The sequence below is a fragment of the Macaca thibetana genome, chromosome 10, assembly GCF_024542745.1.
Source record: "Macaca thibetana thibetana isolate TM-01 chromosome 10, ASM2454274v1, whole genome shotgun sequence".
Taxonomy (NCBI): domain Eukaryota; kingdom Metazoa; phylum Chordata; class Mammalia; order Primates; family Cercopithecidae; genus Macaca; species Macaca thibetana.
Genome location: NC_065587.1, coordinates 968,968 through 991,828, shown reverse-complemented (window position 1 = coordinate 991,828; position 22,861 = coordinate 968,968). Strand labels below are relative to the sequence as shown.

The 22,861-nt window shown below is 53.7% G+C and overlaps 1 protein-coding gene across 12 annotated transcripts in view; it reads right to left on the bottom strand.

Moving 5' to 3' along the window:
* Nucleotides 1-21,045, bottom strand: part of BRD1 (bromodomain containing 1) — a 52,876-nt gene extending 31,831 nt beyond the window's left edge. For 3 of the 12 annotated variants that reach the window (XM_050745814.1, XM_050745820.1, XM_050745816.1), the window contains exons 1-2: nt 20,693-21,045; nt 16,148-17,528 (exon numbers count right to left, since the gene is read on the bottom strand). In XM_050745814.1, coding sequence (XP_050601771.1) covers nt 16,148-17,514 — 1,367 coding nt within the window. In that variant the 5' untranslated portion in view covers nt 17,515-17,528; nt 20,693-21,045. Of the gene's footprint in view, nt 1-11,149; nt 11,312-16,147; nt 19,734-20,692 lie in introns of those variants that run through there. The other 9 variants (XM_050745813.1, XM_050745819.1, XM_050745822.1 and 6 more) reach the window with 5 other exon arrangements.
* Between the last annotated feature and the right edge of the window lie 1,816 nt (nt 21,046-22,861).

Here is a 22,861-nt window from a genome sequence, read left to right as displayed (position 1 = left end):
TTGAACCTGGGTGGCAAAGGTTGCAGTGAGCCAAGATCATGCCACTGCACTCCAGCCCGGGCGACAGAGTGAGACTCCATCAGAAAGAAAGGGAAGGAAAAGGGAAGGAAAAGGGAAGGAAAAGGGAAGGAAAGGGGAAGGAAAGGGGAAGGAAAGGGGAAGGAAAGGGGAAGGAAAGGGGAAGGAAAGGGGAAGGAAAGGGGAAGGAAAGGGGAAGGAAAGGGGAAGGAAAGGGGAAGGAAAGGGGAAGGAAAGGGGAAGGAAAGGGGAAGGAAAGGGGAAGGAAAGGGGAAGGAAAAGGGAAGGAAAAGGGAAGGAAAAGGGAAGGAAAAGGGAAGGAAAAGGGAAGGAAAAGGGAAGGAAAAGGGAAGGAAAAGGGAAGGAAAAGGGAAGGAAAAGGGAAGGAAAAGGGAAGGGAAGGGAAGGGAAGGGAAGGGAAGGGAAGGGAAGGGAAGAAGAAAGGAAAAGAAAGGAAAAGAAAAAAGAAAAGAAAAGAAAGAAAAGAGGCTGAGCTAGGCGCAGTGGGTCCGCCTAAAATCCCAGCACTCTGAGAGGCCGAGGTTGGAGGATCACTTGAGCCCACAAGTTCAAGGCCAGCCTGGGCAAGATGGCAAGACCCCATCTCTATAAACAATTTTTTTTTTAATTAGCCGGGCACAGTGGAGCATGCCACCTGTAGTAGTCCCAGCTACTCAAAAGGCTAAGGTGGGAGGATCCCTTGAGGATCTCCTGGGTCCCCAGGAATTCAGAGTGGCAGTGAGCCGAGATCATGCCATTGCACTCCAGCCTGGGCAAACAGAACAAGGCCCTATTTGTTGTTTGTTTTAGAGATGGAGTCTCACTCTATCTCCCAGGCTGGAGTGCAGTGGGGCGATCTCGGCTCACTGAAACCTCTGCCTCCTGGGTTTAAAAAGCAATTCTCCTACCTCGGCCTCCCAAGTAGCTGGGAGCACTGCCACCACACCCCAGCTAATTTTTTTTTTTTTTTTTTTTTTTGACAGAGTCTCACTCTGTTGCCAGGCTGGAGTGCAGTGGCGCAATCTCGGCTCACTGAAAGCTCTGCCTCCCAGGTTCATGCCATTCTTCTCCTGCCTACAGCTGGGACTATAGGTGCCTGCCACCATGCCCGGCTAATTTTTTGTACTTTTAGTAGAGACGGGGTTTCACTATGTTAGCCAGGATGGTCTCGATCTCCTGACTTCGTGATCTGCACACCTCAGCCTCCCAAAGTGCTGGGATTACAGGCATGAGCCACCGCGCCTGGCCCACACCCTGCTAATTTTTATATTTTTAGTAGAGATGGGGTTTTGCTATGTTTTCCAAGCTGGTCTGGAACTCCTGGCCTCAAGTGATCCACCCACCTCAGCCTCCCAAAGTGCTGGGATTACAGGCATGAGGGAAGAACGAGAGAGAGAGAGAAAAAGAAGAGAAAGAAGAAGGAAGGAAAGGAATGAAAGGAAAGAAAGGAAAGAAAAAGAAAGGAAAGAGAAGAAAGAAGGAAAGAAATAAAGAAGGAAAGAAAGAAGAAAGAAGGAAGGAAAGAAAGAAGGAAGGAAAGAAAAGGAAGGAAGGGAGGGAGGAAGAGAGGGAGGGAAGATTGTTTTTATTTCTTCTGACCCTTAAGATGTGAGAAAAGATTCTAACTTCATAAACAAGCCACCATCTTCTCCAGAGTCAGGGCTTCTGGAAATGTGAACAGCCCATGAGTTGTGAGCAAAAAAGGCTTTGATGAAAATGCTTTAAAAACTCAGAGCCAGAGACGGGGTGTACGTCTGTAACTCCAGCTACTTGGGAGGCTGAGGGAGCTCATATGAGCAAGAGGCTGAAAAACCCAAAATTAGAGTGAGGAAGAGCATGGAACAGCAGCTTCCCAGCTGAGATGATGAGCCCCCACCTCAACTCAGACAGAAGAGTTAAGGGGAAACAGACCTCAGATGAGAAAACTAAGCAAAGACATACATATGACAACCACAGAAAGAAGTCCCTGAGGGCTGGCTGGACTGAGATGCCGGCAGAGCGGCAAGATGAGGGCCTGGGTGCAGCAGCCGTGATGCCCACCTCAGGGAGGATTGTAGACAAGTCAGAACCCACAATAGGGAAAAGAACCCTGGAAACGAGGGGAGGTCACTAGAGTTCCAACATCAAGTGTTCCTTGGATTTTTGTTAAGCCAAGTCTACATGCTGACATCTAAACACTTTACCATGGGACCCACTAAATGCACTAAGGAATGTATGACTGGAAGACTGATATTGTTAAGATGTCAATACCACCCAAAGTGATCTATGGATCCAATGCAATTCTTATCAAAATACCAATGATTTCTTTTGCAGAAATAGGAAAATCCACTCTAAAATTCATATGGAAATTCAAGGAAACCCCAACAGCCAAATCACCTTGAAAAAGCTGGAAAAGTCACGCTTCCTGACTTCAGAATTTACCACAAAGCTACAGTCATCAAAACAGTGTGGTGCTGACGAAAGGACAGACATACAGACCATGGGGATAGCAGAGAACCCTGAAGCAAACCCTCCTGTATCCAGCATAGACTACTGACAAGGGTCCCAAGACCATTCAGAGGGGAAAAGACAGTCTTTTCAGCAGATGGCACTGGGTCCAGTAGATATGGCTATGCAAAAGAACGTGAAGTTGGACCTTGCCTCATTCCACATATAAAAATTAACTCAAAATCAAAGACCTAGACATAAGACCTAAAACTATAAATCTCTTAAAACAGAAGGGGAAAGCTTCATGACACTGGATTTGGCAATGATCTCTTGAATAAGACACCAAAGGCACAGGAAATGAAAGAAAAATAAACAGGACTTCATGACAAATGTTAAAATGTGTGCATTAAAAGATACATCGCAGGCCGGGCGCGGTGGCTCAAGCCTGTAATCCCAGCACTTTGGGAGGCTGAGACGGGCGGAACACGAGGTCAGGAGATCGAGACCATCCTGGCTGACACGGTGAAACCCCGTCTCTACTAAAAAAAATACAAAAACTTAGCCGGGCGAGGTGGCGGGCGCCTGTAGTCCCAGCTACTCGGGAGGCTGAGGCAGGAGAATGGCGTAAACCCGGGAGGCGGAGCTTGCAGTGAGCTGAGATCCGGCCAGTGCACTCCAGCCTGGGCGACAGAGCGAGACTCCGTCTCAAAAAAAAAAAAAAAAAAAAAAAAGATACATCGCAGAGTGAACAGGAGGAAACATTTTCAAATCACGTATCTGATAAGGGATGAATATCCAGAAATTCCTAAAACTCAACAAAAAATAAACAACCCAATTCAAAACTGGTTAAAATGCTCAGACAGACAATTCTTCCAAAGTTCAAATGCTCAATAAACACAGAAATGCAAATCCAAACTATGATGTTACCTTCAAACCCATTAGAATGGCTACCAAAAAATACTAACAAAAATTAAAAAAACATTGGTGAGGATGTGGAAACCCCGAACTCTTGTGCACCACAAGCAGGAACGTAAAAAGGTGCAGCCACTGTGGAAAACAGTGTTGTAGCTCCTCAGAAACTTAAAGACAGAAATGCCGTGTGACCTGGCAATGCCACTTCTGGGTACACACCCAAAAGAACTGAAAACGGGCTCAGATACTTATCACCCGTGTTCCTCGCAGCATCACTCACAATGGCTAAAACACGGGAGCAACCCAAGTGCCCATGGAGGAAGGAATGGGTAAGCAAAAGTTTATCTCCACATACAGAGGGTTATTCAGCCTTAAAAGGCAAGGAAGTTGCAATGCATGCAATGACATGGAAAAACTTTGAAAATGTGCTCAGTGCAATAAGCCAGACACAAAAAGACAAATACTGCCTGATTGCACTTACGTGAGGGACTGAAGAGGAGTCAAATTCATGGAGACAGGGAGTAGAACGGTGGGTGCCTGCGGCCAGGGAGGGAGGAATGGGGAGTTCCTGTTTCACGGGGACAGAGTTTCAGACTGGGAAGACAAAAAGGCTCTGAAAATAGATGGTGGCGAAGGCTGCATAGCATTATCAAAGTGCTTCATGCCCCTGAACTACACACTTACAATGGTTAAGACGATAAATTTTATGTTATGTGTACGTGACCACAGTAAAATACTGAAAAAACTTGAAATCAGACAGTTAAATGGAATGTGTACCTTCCAAATCAGTAGAGGAGGAAAAATGCCCCCCACTCAAAAAAAGCAAAACCATCTGAGTCAATACATCAGAAGAAAAAGGCAGCCGGGCGCAGTGGCTTCCGCCTGTAATCCCAGCACTTTCGGAAGCTGAGGAGGGCGGATCACGAAGTCAGAAGTTCGAGACCGGCCTGGCCAACATGGGGAAACCCCATCTCTACTAAAAATACAAAAAAATTAGCCGGGCGTGGTGGTGCACGCCTGTAATCCTATTCAGGAGACTGAGGCAGGAGAACTGCTTGAACCTGGGAGGCGGACGCTACAGTGGGCTGAGATCACTCCAGCCTGGGCAATACAGCGAGACTCCATCTCAGAAGAAAAAAAAAAGGAAAAAGGGAAAAAAAGGATCACGGAAACAAATCTAAAATAGATCAGTAATCCAACTAAGTCAACAGTCTAAACTTGCTAATGAAGAGTTTGTCAATCAGGTTAAAAATTTAAAATTCCAGTTTTAGGCCAGGTGCGGTGGCTCTCGCCTGTAATCCAGGACTTTGGAAAGCAGAGGCAGGTGGATCATGAGGTCAGGAGTTCAAGACCAGCCTGACCAAGATGGTGAAACCCTGTCTCTACTAAAAATACAAAAATTAGCCAGGCATGGTGGCAGGTGTCTGTAATCCCAGCTACTTGGGAGGCTTGAGGCAGGAGAATCGCTTGAACCTGGGAGGCGGAGGTTGTAGTGAGCCGAGATTGCACCACTGCACTCCAGCCTGGGCAATAGAACAAGACTCCGTCTCCAAAAAAAAGAAAAAATTTTAATTCCAGTTTTAAAATACCACAGCAAAGCTGAAGCTGAAGCTGGACATAAGGAAAATGTCCACGTATACACTAAGGAGCAGAAAGTGGGTACTGCTGACCGATCAGCTGAGCTGAGGCCAGAGAAACACCTTGACTGGAGTAAAAGGGCTACAAGGGCTACTGCACCATGATCGAAGGAAATAACCAAATTCCAATGCGTACACACCGCCTAACAGGACATCTTGAAAATATCAAATACAAAACCTCCAGGAGCTACAATGAGAACTGTTAAACTTACAAGCCTAATGAAGCCAATTCACACAAAAATAAATTAAAGACATTAAAAATGTAAGCATGGGCCGGGCGCGGTGGCTCAAGCCTGTAATCCCAGCACTTTGGGAGGCCGAGGCGGGCGGATCACGAGGTCAGGAGATCGAGACCATCCTGGCTAACACGGTGAAACCCCGTCTCTACTAAAAATACAAAAAACTAGCCGGGCGCGGTGGTGGGCGCCTGTAGTCCCAGCTACTCGGGAGGCTGAGGCAGGAGAATGGCGTAAACCCGGGAGGCGGAGCTTGCAGTGAGCTGAGATCCGGCCACTGCACTCCAACCTGGGTGACAGAGCAAGACTCCGTCTCAAAAAAAAAAAAAAAAAAAAATGTAAGCATGATTTATACATTTGACCCAACAAGCTCATATAGAATATTGCATCAAATAAAGAACACACATATTCACAAGCACAGATGGACTATTTACAAAAAATGTATAATCTATTGGGCCATAAAGTCTCAACAAGCATCAAACAATGAATGTGTACCATGCAGGCCACATCCTTTGCCCATAGCACAAGCAATGGATATTAAGAGTTTAAAAAAGAAAGAAGGAAGGAAGGGAGGGAGGGAGGGAGGAAGGAAAAATCCCACATGCTTCTAGACTGCTAACAGGTAAAGGCAGAAATTATCATATAGAGGAATATGGTGGCCAGACACGGTGGTTCACATCTCAGTCCCAGCACTTTGGGACACCAAGGCGAGAAGATCGCTTGAGCCCAGGAGTTTCAGACCAGTCTGGGCTATACAGTGAGACCCCATCTCTTAAAATATATTTATGTGCATATATAAAAATAAATAAAACCAGACCCAGCATGCACACACCGCGCAGGAAAAGGGTGATAAATTTGAGGAGTACAATGAAATTAACAAACTTCGGTTCATCAGACACTATAAAATTAAGGTTGCTTTTAAGAACCTTTACACACTGGCCGGGCGCGGTGGCTCACGCCTGTAATCCCAGCACTTTGGGAGGCCGAGACGGGCGGATCACGAGGTCAGGAGATCGAGACCATCCTGACTAACACGGTGAAACCCCGTCTCTACTAAAAATACAAAAATTAGCTGGGCGCGGTGGCGGGCGCCTGTAGTCCCAGCTACTCGGGAGGCTGAGGCAGGAGAATGGTGGGAACCCGGGGAGGCGGAGCTTGCAGTGAGTGGAGATCGTGCCACTGCACTACAGTCTGGGCAACAGAGCGAGACTCCGTCTCAAAAAAAAAAAAAAAAAAAAAAAAAAAAAAAAAAAAGAACCTTTACACACTGACAAGTGCATGAATGGAATTTCATTACCGGGACTTGCTTCAAAACAAAGGAATGGAAGGAACGGGCAAGTGGAGGCTGGCCAGGCGCGTATAACTTCTGAAGCTGAGTGAAAGAACGGGGGGGCTCTCTCTAAAGATTTCCAAATTAAAAAAGAATGTTTTAAGGATATCACTAAAAATGAAAAGATACACCCACCCACGGGCACAAGCGCACAACATACAGGGCACAGGCAGGGCAACAGTCCCCACAGCAGGCCCAGAGCCCTGGCATGACACACATGCACACCCCATGCCGGGCGGTACAACATGGAGGACGCCGTGCCCACATCCATCGCTCAGGAAACACGAAAGGCCAGCCAGCCAGAGCCCTGAATCTCACCTCAGGGAACTCCTGCACCAAGGCTGGAGCACCACCAAGCCTGCTGCCCATCGCCAGGGGACACCTGCTCTCTTCACACGCCTGACGTGCATGGGGAAGGGCCACATCTGGGATCCTCTCCGACGGGGCAGGGAGGGCACAAAAGGACGCAGCCCCAGCAACAAGCAACTCTATGTAGAGCACCTGGGTAGTCCCTGCTGTCTTTTTTTTTTTTTTTTTTTTTTTTTTTTTTTGAGATGGAGTCTCGCTGTGTCTCCCAGGCTGGAGTGCAGTGGCATGATCTCGGCTCACTGCAAGCTCCGCCTCCCGGGTTCACGCCATTCTCCCGCCTCAGCCTCCCAAGTAGCTGAGACTACAGGTGCCCGCCACCACGCCCGGCTAGTTTTTTGTATTTTTAGTAGAGACGGGGTTTCACCATGTTAGCCAGGATAGTCTCGATCTCCTGACCTCGTGATCCACCCGCCTCGGCCTCCCAAAGTGCTGGGATTACAGGCTTGAGCCACCGTGCCCGGCCTGCTGTCTTTATTTTTGTGAATATTTTGTAAATTTGAAGTTATTTCCACATAAAAAGGTAAAATCAAGCTCCCCACCAGCCCGAGCCCGGGAGGTGCTCTCAGGAAAGCCACCACCGCCTCCAGCAGCTCTAGAAATGAGCCAGTTCATCCACCGGCGACGGCAGGTGGGAACTCGGAGTACCTCAAAACAGCTGCACTCCCCCCGCCCCCGCCCAGGTAGCACCTAGGCTGGAGCAGAGGCGAGAATGTGCGGCAGGAATCTGCCCCGCTGTCCCCAGTAGTAAAGAAAACTTCACATAAATGTTCAACCCTACTTCTGCCAAAAGTAAGTAAATATGGTGAAAGTGAAGAGAGACAGAAGTCAGCTACACTGTGGTGTCTCCCCTCTGCTGAGAACATCCTCTGCATGCCTGGGGTGCTTCAGGAAAGAGAACTAGGCCCAGCAGAACGGTGTCCCACAAAGCTAGGGGTGGGAATGACATGGTTGGGTACCCAAGTTGTGGGGGGCAGGGCAGAGCTGTCTAAATGGCCAGGTGACTGTGGTCCATGGCCCATGGCCCTGCTCTGTGAAATGCTAGCTTTAGTTCAGGAAATGCCAGCATCTTTAGGAGAGTCAGAGTGTGAGAGTGCAGAGGAAGGTGTGGTGAGGCCGGTGAGAAATACAGCCCATCCTGTGAGCACTCCATTCTCCCCAGCACAATTTTTATTTGCTTCAGCTTTTTCAATCAAAACAAATCTAGGCCGGGCACAGTGGCTTATGTCTGTAATCCCAACACTTTGGGAGGCTAAGGCAGGCGGATTACCTGAGGTCAGTCAAGAGTTCAAGACCAGCCTGGCCAACGTGATGAAACCCCATCTCCACTAAAAATACAAAAATTAACCAGGCACGGTAACAGGCACCTGTAATCCCAGCTACTTGGGAGGCTGAGGCAGGAGAATCGCTTGAGCCTGGGAGGCAGAGGTTGCAGTGAGCTGAGATTGCGCCACTGCACTCCAGCTTGGGTGACAGAACAAGACTCCGTCTCAAAAAAAAAAAAGAAAAAGAAAAAGAAAAGAAAAAAATCTGTTCCCAGATACAGTAACATCCATTTCAGTAGAGGAGAATCCCTCCCGCCTGTCAGCCTGCACCGGGAAGAGCTCCATCGTGAGCTGCCAGCTACAATCTGCACTAAAACCCAGAAAACCAACAAAGTCACAGGAGGGCAGGAATGGGTCCAGTGTTTCAAACAGCATTCAGGTCTGTTCCTCACGCAGGAGAGCAAGTGCTCCCGCAGACTGCGTCCACCCAGGTGCCCTCCCGGGCTCCCAAGCACTGGCTGGCCCTGCCCTGCAGCTCCTCCTTCCAATGTGTCGTCCTGGTGCTTCCTTCCCGAGTGCCCACTACTCTAGACCTGATGTAGGTCAAGCACAGGGAGCTGCCACCTGTGGCCTCAGTGCCCCTGCCATGCCTCCCAGTGTCACCCACAGCAGCCAACTCATGCACCCACACTGCCCGGGAGGTGCCCACACAAGGCTCCCCCAGGGGGCACTGAGCCAGAACTTTTATAAAACAAAATTAACAGCCAGAAATATGGAGGAAAAAAAGACTTAAAAACACAAGCCAAAGGGGGCCCCGCCCGGTGGCTCTAACCTGTAACCCTAGCACTTTGGGAGGCTGAGGACCACTTGGGCCCAGGAGTTCAAGGCTGCAGTGAGCTATAATTGTGCCCCTTCACTCCAGCCTGGGTGACAGAGCAAGACCCCACCTCGATTAAAAGAACAAAACCAAACCTCTACAGGTGCCCACCAGGTGACAGCTGGGATCCTCACAGGGCCTACCTAGCAGACTCCATGCCCCCAAGACAGAACAGCTTCCCCACCCTCTGAGGACAGCTGTGCAGCTCAACAGCCTGGGGCTGCAGCAAGAGCCCAAGGGAGACAATGCCTCCCAACAGTGACCCCAGAAAACGTTCCAGAATCAACATTACTTCCAGAGTCAACATTTATTCCAGAGTCAACATTACTACCCTCCAGCATCAAACAGACTAGAGACTAAGGCCGGGGCTGGGCGAGGTGGCTCACGCCTGTAATCTCAACACTTTGGGAGGCCTAGGCAGGAGGATTGCTTAAGCCCAGGAATTCAAGATCAGCCTGGACAACACAGTGAGACCCTGTCTCTATAAAATCACAAATAGACTAGGGCCAGGTGGCCTCCAACAGTGTGGTAAGCGAGTCCGGGTAGGAAAAAAGGGCCAGCAGCCTTCTGAATTCCAGGGCCCCGGGTGCCTACCGGGCAGGGAATGGCAGACAGGCACTCTCTGGACTGTGGGGACTGAGGCCTGCCACCCAAGGCCCTTAGCGGCCGGCATACACCACCTGTGGGTGACCGTGTCTACACAGGACTTTGCTATCCATCCGCCAGGACCTGAGGGGAGAGAACTGCCGGACCCCATTCTTGCCCGTTCTGCCACCATTTCAGACACCCCACAGGGACTCATTTTGGGGGTTCCCACCGACTTCCAGCAAGTCCAAAAGCCGCTCAATGACCCCAGCTTATAGGCAGCCATCTGTCCTTGCCATGCTGACCCTTTTCCCCTGATCTCGCAGTGCCTCAAGCTCCAGGAATGGCTCAGAAGCGGTGCAGAGCCAGTGGTGACGGCACAGTGGGTTGAGGAGTCATCCCTGGAGCGATGTGTCTGGCAGAGGCCTTGGGGAGCTCAAAAGGATGGTGCTAGGGGTGCACGACTGTTCATGAAGACAAAAAGAAATTAAAAGAGGCACCAGAAGGAACTTTCTTCACGTGAGATAGTTCAAGTTCAGACCACCTGCTAAAAACATCTATTAGGACACGGGATGGACCAACTAATCTTCATATCAAATCCAAGACAGGAGATCCAGACGAACTCCATAATGTGTGCCAAGTCCAAGCTCAAACGATCAGCTGGGGGACCTGTCTGCTGAACGACTGGCGGTGATGGGCTAGGACCAGCAGGCGGCCCAGGGGCCCCGAACAGCTCTGTTCACCTCCATCCAACCACATCGCTCTGCACACCAGGCACCATCTCTGTAGGCTCACCACTAACAAAGGGACCAGTACCATCTGAGGACTGCCTTTACCAACAAGACTAAGATTTCTTGGAAGAATATCAATTCCAGGGATCAGTGTTTCTCTTTCTCTAAACATGCCTCACACAGAGGATCTCCAAATGCAGCTGTGTCAAGGAGAACCAAAACTCAAGAGACTGCTCTGGATAACCATGCAAAACCCTTTAGAGACAGGGTCTCCCTCTGTTGCCCGGGCTGGAATACAAAGGTGCGATCACAGCTCACTGCAGGCTCGAACTCCTGGGCTCAAGCAGTCCACCCACCTCAGCCTTCCAGTGTTAGGATTACTAACCCGAGCCACCGCACCCAGTGAACTTCTCTAACAGCTGAAGTCAATCAAACTTAAATGCATGATGAGAAGCAGCTAGGTATTTAAAGTTCGCCGCGCATTTTCACCTGACTGATGCTTCCCTTCCTAAGGCTGACCAAGACCAGTTGATCCTTTCAAACTAAAAATAAAAAGTCCCCAGTGAAGACAGGAGGAACACCCTATCAGGGTGAAGGCGGGAGGAACGCCCTATCAGGGTGAAGGCGGGAGGAGCGCCCTATCAGGGTGAAGGCGGGAGGAGCGCCCTATCAGGGTGAAGGCGGGAGGAGCGCCCTATCAGGGTGAAGGCGGGAGGAACACCTCATTTGAATGAAGGTAGGAGGAGCACCTTCAGAAAGCCTTGCCTATCTGCGGTTCCTGTCCATGAGGTCAGAAGTTCAGGCTCTCTTAGTAGAAGAGCTCCTCTAGAAGATCTGAAGCAGTCAGAGGAAACAAACCAACACAGGCTGTCTGCCTGCTGATCACAGTCTCTTTTAAGACACCTTCTATTTTGCATGCTGATGAACCTAGGAGTTTTGTTAAACAGATTATGCGTGTATTTATCCCTCATTTCATGCAATTAACCAAAAACAGTGACCATGAAACCCTGTTCGTCTTTTCACTGCATGTATGAACCCTCATGTGAATGAGTCCTGCCGCAATTCATGTTAAGGGAGCCCTAATTTCAAACTGGTGCAGATGGAAAAGACTTTCTCTTTTCCTTTAATGCTAAAGACAAAATGCCATCCTCTACAGATGCAGCTCAATCCCTGTTAACAAAAACTGATGTATGCTGGAGAAAGGCAGTGAGAAGAAAAAATAGGGCCAGGCGCGATGGTTCACGCCTGTAATCCCAGCACTTTGGGAGGCCGAGGCGGGCGGATCACCGGAAGTCACTAGTTCGAGACCATCCTGGGCAACATAGTGAAATCCCAACTCTACTAAAAATACAAAAATTAGCCAGGCACCGTGGCTCACACCTGTAGTCCCAGCTACTCGGGAGGCTGAGGCACAAGGATCGCTTGAACCTGGGAGGTGGAGGCTGCAGTGAGCCGAGATCATGCCATTGCACTCCAGCCTGGGCAACAGAGTGAGACTCCATCTCAAAAAAAAAAGAGAGATGAACAGAAAAGAAAAAATAACAATAAATCAATGTAAGGTCTGGCATGGTGGCTCACACCTGTAATCCCAGCACTTTGGGAGGCCAAGGTAGGCAGATCACTTGAGCCCAGGAGTTCAAGACCAACCTAAACCCCATCTCACCAAAAAATAAAAACATTAGCAGGACGTGGTGGCACACGCCTGTGGTCCCAGCTACTCAGGAGGCTGAGGTGAGGGAGTCGCTTGAGCCCAGGAGGTTGAGGCTGTAGTAAGTCATGATCATGCCACTTCACCCCAGTCTGAGCAAAAGAGCAGGACTCTGTTCAAGAGATTCTCCTGCTTCAGCCTCCTGAACAGCTGGGATTACAGGTGTGCACCACCACGCCTGGCTAATTTTTATATTTTTAGTACAGATGGGGTTTCACCATGTTAGCCAGGCTAGTCTCGAACTCCTGACGTTGTGATCTGCCCACCTCAGCACCTCCCAAAGTGCTGGGATTACAGGCGTGAATCACACACCCAGCCCTGCCTGTTTTTCAAAGTGTTTATTTACTGCTGTCTTTTTAAAAAACTATCTTTTTTAGCCTGGTGCAGCGGCTCACACCTGTAATCCCAGCACTTTGGAAGGCCGAGGCGGGTGGATCACCTGAGGTCAGCAGTTCGAGACCATCCTGGCCAATATGGTGAAACCCTGTCTCTACTAAAAATACAAAAATGGGCCGGGTGTGGTGGCACGTGCCTGTAATCCTAGCTACTAGGGAGGCTGAGGCAGAGGTTGAACCCTTGAACCCAGGAGGCAGAGGTTGCAGTGAGCTGAGATCACGAATGGCACTGCACTCCAGCCTGGGCAACAAAGTGAGCCTCTGTCTCCAAAAATAAAAATAAATAAAAGCAGTCAGTCCCTAAAGGCAGATTCTGTTCTGTCCACAGGGAATAAGCAAGATCCCCTTTCTCTAAAATCTCCAAAACATTGCTTAGATGGGGTCACATCCTCTTCCAGTGTGCCTGGCTGGCCTGAAGCTCTAGACAGGCCCTACCCCAGAGCCATGGGTTAGTGCACACCCTAACCAACTAGACTCAGCATCCCTGCCAACAGCTGCACATCGAGAAGCTTCACCATGGGCCAGGCACAGTGGCTCGTGCCTGTAGTCCCAGCTGAGGATGGGAGGAGGCTGAGGCGGGAAGATCGCTTGAGTCTAAGAGTTTGAGGCTACAGTGAGCCATGATCACGCCACTGCACTCCAACATGGGCAACAGAACAAGACCCTGTCTCTAAACACAAAATAAAAAACAAGTAAGAAGCTTCACCCTCATCTACACAAAATTCAAATGCACAGCGGCCGGGCGCGGTGGCTCAAGCCTGTAATCCCAGCACTTTGGGAGGCCAAGTCGGGCGGATCACGAGTTCAGGAGATCGAGAACATCCTGGCTAACACGGTGAAACCCCGTCTCTACTAAAAATACAAAAAACTAGCCGGGCGAGGTGGCGGGCGCCTGTAGTCCCAGCTACTCGGGAGGCTGAGGCAGGAGAATGGCGTAAACCCGGGGGGCGGAGCTTGCAGTGAGCTGAGATCCGGCCACTGCACTCCAGCCTGGGCGACAGAGCGAGACTCCGTCTCAAAAAAAAAAAAAAAATTCAAATGCACAGCTGAGGCTTCCTACATGCACCCAGGGTAGTGCCCAGGGCCTAAGAACAGGGCTGCCAGATCAGCTGCCTCTCAGGCCACAGCAAGGCTATAAACCTGGTTTCAGGCAGCAGTCAGTACTGTGTTGAGAGGCTGCCCCTCACAACCACCCCAGAGATGGGTCCAGCACCATGGTGCCAACAGGCCAGGAGCACTGGGAGCTCCTCCACTGGTGGCAAGGTGGCCTGAAGCACCAGCATCTCCTGGAGACTGGGAAACCCAGACTGCAGAGACTGCGGCCAAGAACACTTGTCCAGGTTTGTTTCTCTCTCTCTACTCAAAGCTAAAATAATAGTTTATTCCTAAGTTAGGAAAAGAACAGAACCACATAGTACGTGGTCTAGCTCCAACACCTGCTTTCAAATATTTAGGTCCAAAGCACGAGTTTTCTTCTCAATCAGCCCTGGCCACTTCAGGCCCCCGCGTCTCTGCATGCAAACGCTGCGTCCTGCAAACAGTCCTGCTTACCCAACACCAGCAGCCAAAGAATAGGGCGTGGGGCCCAGCCAGGCCCTGCCTCTCCCAGAGCAGGTCATCATCTGGTACTGGCCAGGGAAGGGAGCACTTCAGACTTTCGGCTTTTCATTTTGTTAGATCACATTTTGTTTATTTTGCTTCAATTTCAGTAAAGCTGAAATTTTTAGACCTCTTATACAGAAGCTCTTAATACAAACCCTAGACTTTTTGACTCATAGGTAGAAATCCAAGCAAAACCATCTCTTCAAAGTCAGATTAATTTACAAAGATAAACACCTTGGTTTTCACAGGGGTTTTCTCTGGATGGGAAGAATTATGAGCATTTTTTGTTCATTCTGTCTGAACTGACTCATTCTCTGAGTATTTACAGCTCTGTGAAAAGAAACTGCACTTCACTTTGGCAAAGTAGAGTAATATTAACAAAAATCACTTAAAACTTTTTTTTTTTTTTTTTTTTTTGAGACGGAGTCTCACTCTGTCACCCAGGCTGGAGTGCAGCAGCACAATCTCAGCTCACTGCAACTTCCCAGCCTCACCATCCAATGCAGCTCAGCCTGCATGCGTCCCACCTGTGCTGCCCTCCCCTCACATGTGGAGCAGGTCTAACACCTCAGAGGGTCCTGCTCGCTGACCCCCAGCAGTCCTGGAAGGTCTGTGTGGTACTGGGGCTCCAGGCATCTCCCCCAGCCAAGCTGCAAGCTCAGCACTAGGCTGGCTCTCCCCGCCCTATTGACCAGCAGGCCCCGTCTGTGCTCACAGCTTCTCCCCTTGTTTGGCCACCCTGTCCTCAGGGCATCTGCAGCAAGTGGGGGGCACAGCACGGGAAACGGGGCCAACGCCACAGCAGTGGATGTCCCGATGCCAAAGTCACTGGGAAGCCCAGGCCAGAGCCCCTCAGGTTGAAAGTCATACAGAGTTTCTGTGTTGGCTTCATTCCTTCTTAGTCACTGAAATTCTTAAAAATCTTCACCCTTGGCTGGGCATGGTGGCTCACGTCTGTAGTCCTAGCACTTTGGGATGCAGAGGTGGGCAGACTGCCTGAGCTCAGGAGTTCCAGACCACGCTGGGCAACATGGTGAAACCCCACCTCTACTAAAAATACAAAAATTAGCTGGGCATAGGAGCATATGCCTATAGTCCCAGCTATTCGGGAGGCTGAGGCATAAGAATTGCTGGAAGCTGGCAGCAGAGATTGCAGTGAGCTGAGATCGTGCCACTACACTCCAGCCTGGGCAACAGAGAAAAACCCCATTGAAAATAGAGAAAAAAAAAAAAAAAAAAAAAAAGCTGAGCAAGTGCTATAATTCCAGCACTTTGGGAAGCCAAGGTGGGCAGATCACTTGAGGTCAGGCGTTTGAGACCAGCCTAGCCAACATGGTGAAACCCTGTCTCTATTTTAAAAATACAAAAATTTGCCGAGCGCAATGGCTCACGCCTGTAATCACAACACTTTGGGAGGCCGAGGCGGGCGGCTCACGAGGTCAGGAGATCGAGACCATTCTGGCTAACATGGTGAAACCCCGTCTCTACCAAAAATACAAAAAATTAGCCAGGCGTGGTGGCGGGTGCCTGTAGTCCCAGCTACTCAGGAGGCTGAGGCAGGAGAATGGCGTGAACCCAGGACACAGAGCTTGCAGTGAGCCGAGATTGCACCACTGCACTTCAGCCTGGGCGACAGAGCAAGATTCCGTTTCAAAAAAAAAAAAAAAAAATTTGTCAGGCATGGTGGTACTTGCCTGTAGTCCCAGCTACTCAGGAGGCTGAAGCAGGAGAATTGCTTGAACCCAGGAGGTGGGGGTTGCAGAGAGCCGAGATTGCACCACTACACTCCAGCCTGGGTGACAAAGCGAAAACTCCATCTCAAAAAAAAATCTAGAAAACTATAGATCATTCCAAGCCTACAGACTAAAATCTTTTACAACATCTATTCCCCAAAAAGACGTGGTAAACAAGCAGAACCACACTTCAGGGGAATATCAGGAAGCTGCGCCAACAGGAAGCGCAACAATCACCCAGCACGGGCCCTGCAGGTTGTGCCTGCGTCCTCCCAGGGTCCTGCACTGCAGGCTCCTTGTGGACCCAATGCTTGGACACGCTTACCTCTGCGGGGGTATGTAAGGAGCGCACACAGTCGGCAGGACCGCGCAGGGCTCAGCCAGAGCCTTCTTAGCCTTTTTTGCCTTCTTCCTGACCTTGGATGTGGACCTGACCGTTTTGACCGAGCTGTCTTTTCGACACACGCCATTTTTCATTTCGACATCCCCGTAAATATTCAGAGGCCTCCGGGTGCAGCCTGGAGGTGTGTGGACATCACAGTAAGCGGTCTTTCTGACGGAGAAGGTGGTGCCACCACCAGTCAGTTCCTTCACGGGCTCCATTTTCATGTACAGGCCAGCCTTCTGGGCACACGTCACATGGAATGCTGTGTAGCAGTTTGCTTTGTGGCACTGGATGCAGGCACCCACGCCCTTCTGCTTACAGAGGTAGCATGTCAGTTTCCACCGGGCTGGGGGAATGTTCCTCACCCCGTCAATGGGCTCGATGAACACGGTGTTGGCAAAGCCGACCTCTGGGATCCACAGGGCACACACCACGTGACCCCAGCGGTCGTCATCTGTCTTTTTGAAGGCACCACCCTTGTTGGGGCACAGCACACAGTCGGCGGGCCGGGCCCGGGACTGCAGGCAGTGGCGGCAGAGCCACTGGCCCTCGGGGATGTAGGGCACCCCGTAGCACTCCTGGTGCACGGCCAGGTTGCACATGTCGCAGAAGAGGATCACGTTGCTGTTCTGGCACTCCCCGTCCATGCAGATGCAGCACACGGCGTCCTCATCGATCAGAGACTGCTGCTCGCCCTGCTTCTGGTTCTCGCAGTGCGACTCCTTCTCGAAGCGGTCCATCAGGAACTCAAACATGCTCTGCGACACGGCGGGGACGCAGTCGCCCTTGCGCTTCTCGTTGATGATCTCCAGCCAGGCGTAGTCCTCCTCGTCCATGTCGTACTCCACCTCGTTGTCCAGTTCCTCGGCCGACTTCTCGATGAACTTGTAGTACACCGGAGGCCTCCTGGGGGCGGACGGAGGGCTGTACTCCACGATGCGCACCTTGGGCTCTGGAAGGGCGCTGGCCGAGGCCGGCGTGCCGTGGGCGCTGGGGAGGGCTTCATTTTTCTTTTTGACTCTGTTGTTTTTGTGACGCTTAGTTCTTAAGCAGACAGGGGGCCGCTCGCTGTTTTCCTTATTGCTGTTGCATTCACTCATCTCTTGAGCCGTGAGGTCATCTTCTAATATGATCTCCAGGGGATCAAAAATACTGATCCTGTGCAAGCGCCCTTCAATTTCTATCTCTACCATCCTTTGAGCTTGAGCGTAGGTCAGCGTTTCTCGCGTGGGGGAGTGTTTAACACTGCACGGGGAGGAAGGATGCCTCGCTGCAGAGCCTCGATGACATCGTCCTTTCCTCCTCATTTGGTAATGATTACCTAAAATAAAGGCAAAGATAAAGTTAATTCTATGCAGGGTGACCAAAGACTCGAGAAAGCTGCAAAAGTATGCTTGGGCAGATCTAGCTCACCAGCTCAAAACCCAATCAAAGCAAAACTCACAACTAACTTCTTTCCGAGGTGTCAAAAATCACGCATCCAGGCCCAAGCAACTCCCCAGGACCAGGGAGAGAACAGCGGTAATAGGCAGAGAGGCAGCCTGAGGAGCCCTCCTGAGCACCTGCATCCCTATCACTACACACCAGTCCCCTCTCAGACCACACCAACAGGCTGCGGAGACCACAGAAATGCTCCCCAAGAAGGAGGGGTCTGGCCCAGAGCCCACAGCTGGACTTTCCTGGCATGCAGGTGATCCCCCAGGAAGTCCACATATAGGGCTGGACCCCACCAGACACAGAGGCTATTGCCCACCAGAGAGGCATGCTCAGTGGCTACCTGGTCCTATCGGATACTCCCCCTAAACCACTCTTCCCCTCCCCACTGCTCCCAGGAGAGCACCCACATGAGCCCAAAGTCACCACGGTCCTTGCAGCATTCCTGCTGGGCTAGGGGTAGGAGACAGACCACAGTCTGTCCATGCTCTATAGACAGGCCCTCCACACGCACACCACAGCACAGGGGACCAACAGGGGAGCCCTGTACTGGTCTGAGGGGACAGTCTTCGCCCCTGGGAGGCCCTAACCCCACTTCTGCAGAGCCTTGACAGTGACCACCATGGAAACACCCACAGGCCGAGTCAACCTGCCGCTTCCCCTCAGGGGCACTCCTCAAGCCCCAGTGAGACAATGGTGCTGGCCATGTCCTCCTCCTTTCCGAGCGAATCCGGATACGTGCAATACACCAAAGGGCATCTCTCTGTTCTCCCCGGCACACGTGAAGGTAGACACTCTGCTCAGGCTACACAGCGAGGGGCGGCCCCCAGGACCCCCTAGAAGCTTGCAGAGACCCTCACCAGGAGGGTTGCCAGCGCTGGCTCAGGTGCCTGAAGACTTGGTCACAGAGATTTAGGAGAATCTGCCTTTCCAGAGATGGGCAAAATCAGTGAGCTGCCACCCATACCTCCAGCTCCTTGTGGCAGAGGCCTCTGCTGTTCGAACACCACGGACTGTGTCTGTTCCCAGCTGTCCCCGGGGTGCCTCGTGTGTGGGCACCTCCAGTGAAGACCACCACCCGCCGGGCAGTGCCTCCCTCCAAAGCGCCACACTTCACTGACAGGAAGCAAAATGATTTTTCAGTGACTGACTCGCAAAACAAATATTCTCAGCTGAAGCCCAAGGCCCACTCTGCATCTAGCCCTGCAAGGTCAGGGACGCCTGGCCTCGGGGCCCAGGGGGAGCAGGGGCACCCGCAGCAGCCTGGCTTCAGAGCCTCACCCTGGGCCTAGATCTACTGGGCCTCAGAAAAGGCCCTCAGGGAGCAGGCTTCCCTCTGTGAGTCCCGAAAGGAAATCCCAGCCGACTTCAAGGGCACTTCTTAAGACAGACCCTCCAGCCGCTGTGTATCTTTCCCTGTATCAGACAGAAATCCTCATTGTATGTTGAAACTAGATTGCAATTACCTACAGAGAGGACAGGAGAGAAAATGTGGTCAGCCAAACCTCAGCCCCCTTGCATTTCTAGGGCCTCCAGGTACCCACTCAACCCTGGATTCCTGGAGAGCTGTCAGTACAGCCCAGCCGGCCCTGGGAGCCCTGCAGAGGTGACACCACAGCCTGCAGAGAGCTACCCTAGTGCACCCGGGACGGCGACACGCGTCATTACTGAGGTGGGGCAGAAGCAACAGTTGGTCACTCACCAGATCAGAAACGAACCTGTAATTTTCCCCTCGACAGCAAAGTCCTGAGTCGCCCTAACGACAAGCAGCCCCCGGAAACCCACTCTCTCCCAGGGAGCCGCGAAGCTCTTCATCTCAACACTTTCTACAAGGGGGAGAACTGAACCGAAGGCTTCACGGCCACAGCAGCTCTCAACACGGAACTGGGACCCGGGGAGAGTAGACCCTCGGCAGCGCAGGGCGACCCACGCCCTTCCCTGCTTCCCCGCTTCCCCCCTGGGCCGGTTCTGTCCGTGCTGGGACACGCATTTCCACCGGGAGGGATCCGCGGGGGCACACACGTCGCTTCTCAAGGAATAATTCCCTTAAGTACATCCTGAAGAGCTCTGCGGGCCAAAAGCAGGGAAGGCTGCTGCCCACAAGACGGCCGCTTCCCTCTTCCCACCGCCCGCCCAGGGAGAAGCCGACCACGCGCCGGGCCGCTCCCTAAAGGCCACGGGAGCCGCGGCCGCTGAGCTGTGCGAAGTTGTGTGAAGCACACGGCACTCGGGACGGCGCTGGGCCAGGCAAACAAAAACCTCCGCCGATTCCACTAACTACACAACCACCTGGCGACCGACCCTCAAAAACAGACCCGGACGGCCGCGCTTTCTGGGGGACGGGCCCGCACCCCGCGGGGCAGGGGCTCCTGCTGCTGAGGATTCTCAGAACTCCCGCGTCCGCTCACAACAGCCGCGTTTTCCGTGAACTGCGCTTCAATCGTGTCACTCGTTTAAAAGGCCCGGGGAAGCCTCGCGTTCGTCGCGAGGCGTCTCCCTGCAAACGCCCGGGGAGGCGGCGGCGCCGGTTCTCCAGCCCGGCCGCCGCAGGCCGCGCGGCTCCTGGGCGATCTCGGGGCGCGTCCCTGCTCACAGGGAGTTCCCGTCTGGGCAGAGCTCGGCCGGCCTGTCTGTTACATAAGGGGCGGCCCGGCCGGCTCGGCGGCTGCCCGAGGCCCGACCCGACTCGAGCGCGGACTCCGGGCGGGCGCCGCGGCCCAGGCCGCCGAGACCCATAGCCCGACTCGGCCTCCCTCGACTCCCCGGCCTGACCTCCCCGGTCTCCCCGCCCGGCCTCCCAGGCTCCCTGCCTGTCTCCCCGGCCGCCCGGCCCGAACTCCCCGGTCTCCCCGCCCGGCCTCCTCGGCATCCCGGGCTCCCGGTCCGCGGACAATGCGGAGCCGCCGCCGCCGCCGCCGCCAAACATGGCGTCGGCACCACAACCCCGAGAGGCCGGGCCGAGGCGGAGGCGGCGGCGGCGGCGGCCCGGGAGGCCCGGGCGGCCCGCGAGGCGGCGGGGAGGCCTCCACGGCCAGGCCTCCGCCCACTCACCTTCGGGGCGCCGCGGCCGCGGGAGCCCGGCAAGCGGGCGGGCGCGGGGGCCGGCGCGGCCGAGGCGGCGCTAATGGCGCCCGCGGCTCCTCCGCCAACGGCCGCGCAGGCCGGGCCCCGCCGCCGCTCCTGGGCGCGGGCTCCTCTCGGCCGCGGCGGCTCCGGGCCCGGCAGCGGCGGCCGCGGACTCTCGGGCGGCGGCTCGCGCGGCGCGGGCTCGGGGCCCGGCTGGAGGCCCGGCTCGGGGGGCCCGGCCGGCGGGCGCGGGCGGCGGGCGGCGGGCGCGGGACGCGGGGCTGGCTCGGACGCCAGGGCCGGGTCGCTCGCTCGCTCCCCAGCGAAGCAAACAATGCGGCGAGCGCTCCGCCCGGCGCGCTGCGTGCGAGACGCGCCCCGCCCGCCGCCGCCATGACGCGCGGACTCCGCCGCCTCAGCGGCGCGCGGGGGAGGGGGCGTCGCGAGGAGCTGGGGCCAAGTGGGGACCCTGAGGCGGCAGGGACCGGGCTGGGAGTGGGGGGTCGGGAGGATGGAGAGTGGGGGCCCGTGAGTTAGGGAGGACCGGGCCAGAGGGTCCCTGAGGAGGTCAGGAGGATGGAGAATGAGGGGCCCTGAGGCAGGGGGACAGGCCTAGGAGTGGGGGACCCGAGGCAGTTGGGGAGCAGCCGGGAGTCGGGGGCCCTGAGGCAGAAGGGCATTGGCCCGGGGTGGGGTCGCTGAGGCGGGGGACGGCCCGGGAGTGGGGGACCCTGAGGCAGGGGGTACCACCGTCCGGGAATGGGGGACCCTGAGGCCGGGGGACCGGCCGGGAGTGGGGGACCCAGAGGTGGGGGTACCGGCCGGGAGTGGGGGTCCCTGAGGCAGAAGGGCATTGGCCCTGGAGTGGGGGGGCCCTCGAGGGCGGAGGGGGGAGCAGCCGGGAGTCCGGGGCCCTGACAGGGGGGACCGGCCAGGAATGGATGGCCCTGAGGCAGGGCGATTGGCCCAGGAGTGGGGGGCCCTGAGGCAGGGGGCGATTGGCCCCAGAGTGGAGGGCCCTAAGTGGGCAGAGGGGACCCTGTGGGCCCACTGGGTGGAAGTGGAAGGGGCACTGGCCGGGGCACCCAAGTAGGGGAAGGTGGTGCAGCCGGGCTGGGGAGCCTCCCCTAGTGAGTGTCAGGCCAGGTGTGCAAGTAGTCCTGCCAGTGTGAGGGCCCTGCCCAGTCCGGCGTGAAGCAGATGCCCTTTGAGGTTGCAAGAAAAGGCCCCTGCGGGCGCGAGTTGAGAGGCCTGAGTCTCTGCCTTCGCTTTGGCCTTTTGTGTAAACTTTTTTTTTTTTTTTTTTTTTTTTTTTTTTTTTTTTTGAGACGGAGTCTCGCTCTGTCGCCCAGGCTGGAGTGCAGTGGCCGGATCTCAGCTCACTGCAAGCTCCGCCTCCCGGGTTCACGCCATTCTCCGGCCTCAGCCTCCCGAGTAGCTGGGACTACAGGCGCCCCGCCACCACCTCGCCCGGCTAAGTTTTTGTATTTTTAGTAGAGACGGGGTTTCACCGTGTTATCCAGGATGGTCTCGATCTCCTGACCTCGTGATCCGCCCGTCTCGGCCTCCCAAAGTGCTGGGATTACAGGCTTGAGCCACCGCGCCCGGCCCTTTTGTGTAAACTCTAAAATTCAGTGGGGTCATAACAATTTTCACTCCAAGATTAAGTCCCAAAATGTTTTAAGGTGAGGCAGGAGCTCCTTGGTTTCCTTGAGAATCTGTGATCAGGACGATGGTGCTGTGGAATCCCTGGGTTCCAGCAGCCCAGCCTGTGGCATCTAGGCAGGCCCCTCGGGCGGAGCAGCTGTCCACCCTGGGACAGACCTTCCCCATGGGGCAGCGGAGCGGCCCCACTGCTCAGGGCACTGCATCAAACACCTTATTGGGAGTGGGGTGGCTTTGTTCACCCAGGTGTCCCTGATGGGGCAAAGCCCCACAGGACTTTTCCTGGCCAGCCCTCATGCCCATGGCACCGTGCGTGGGTTGTGATGTGAAGACTTGAGGGCAGGTAGGACCCCAGCCAAAGTCCCTAGTGGTCAGTCCTGATCTAGGACTCCCTGCAGACACACCCTTGAGCCGAGAGGGTGCAGGCCACTGGGGCCCTGACCTCTTCTGCACGAGACCCAGGAACTTCGTGTCACCTCCATTCTACTG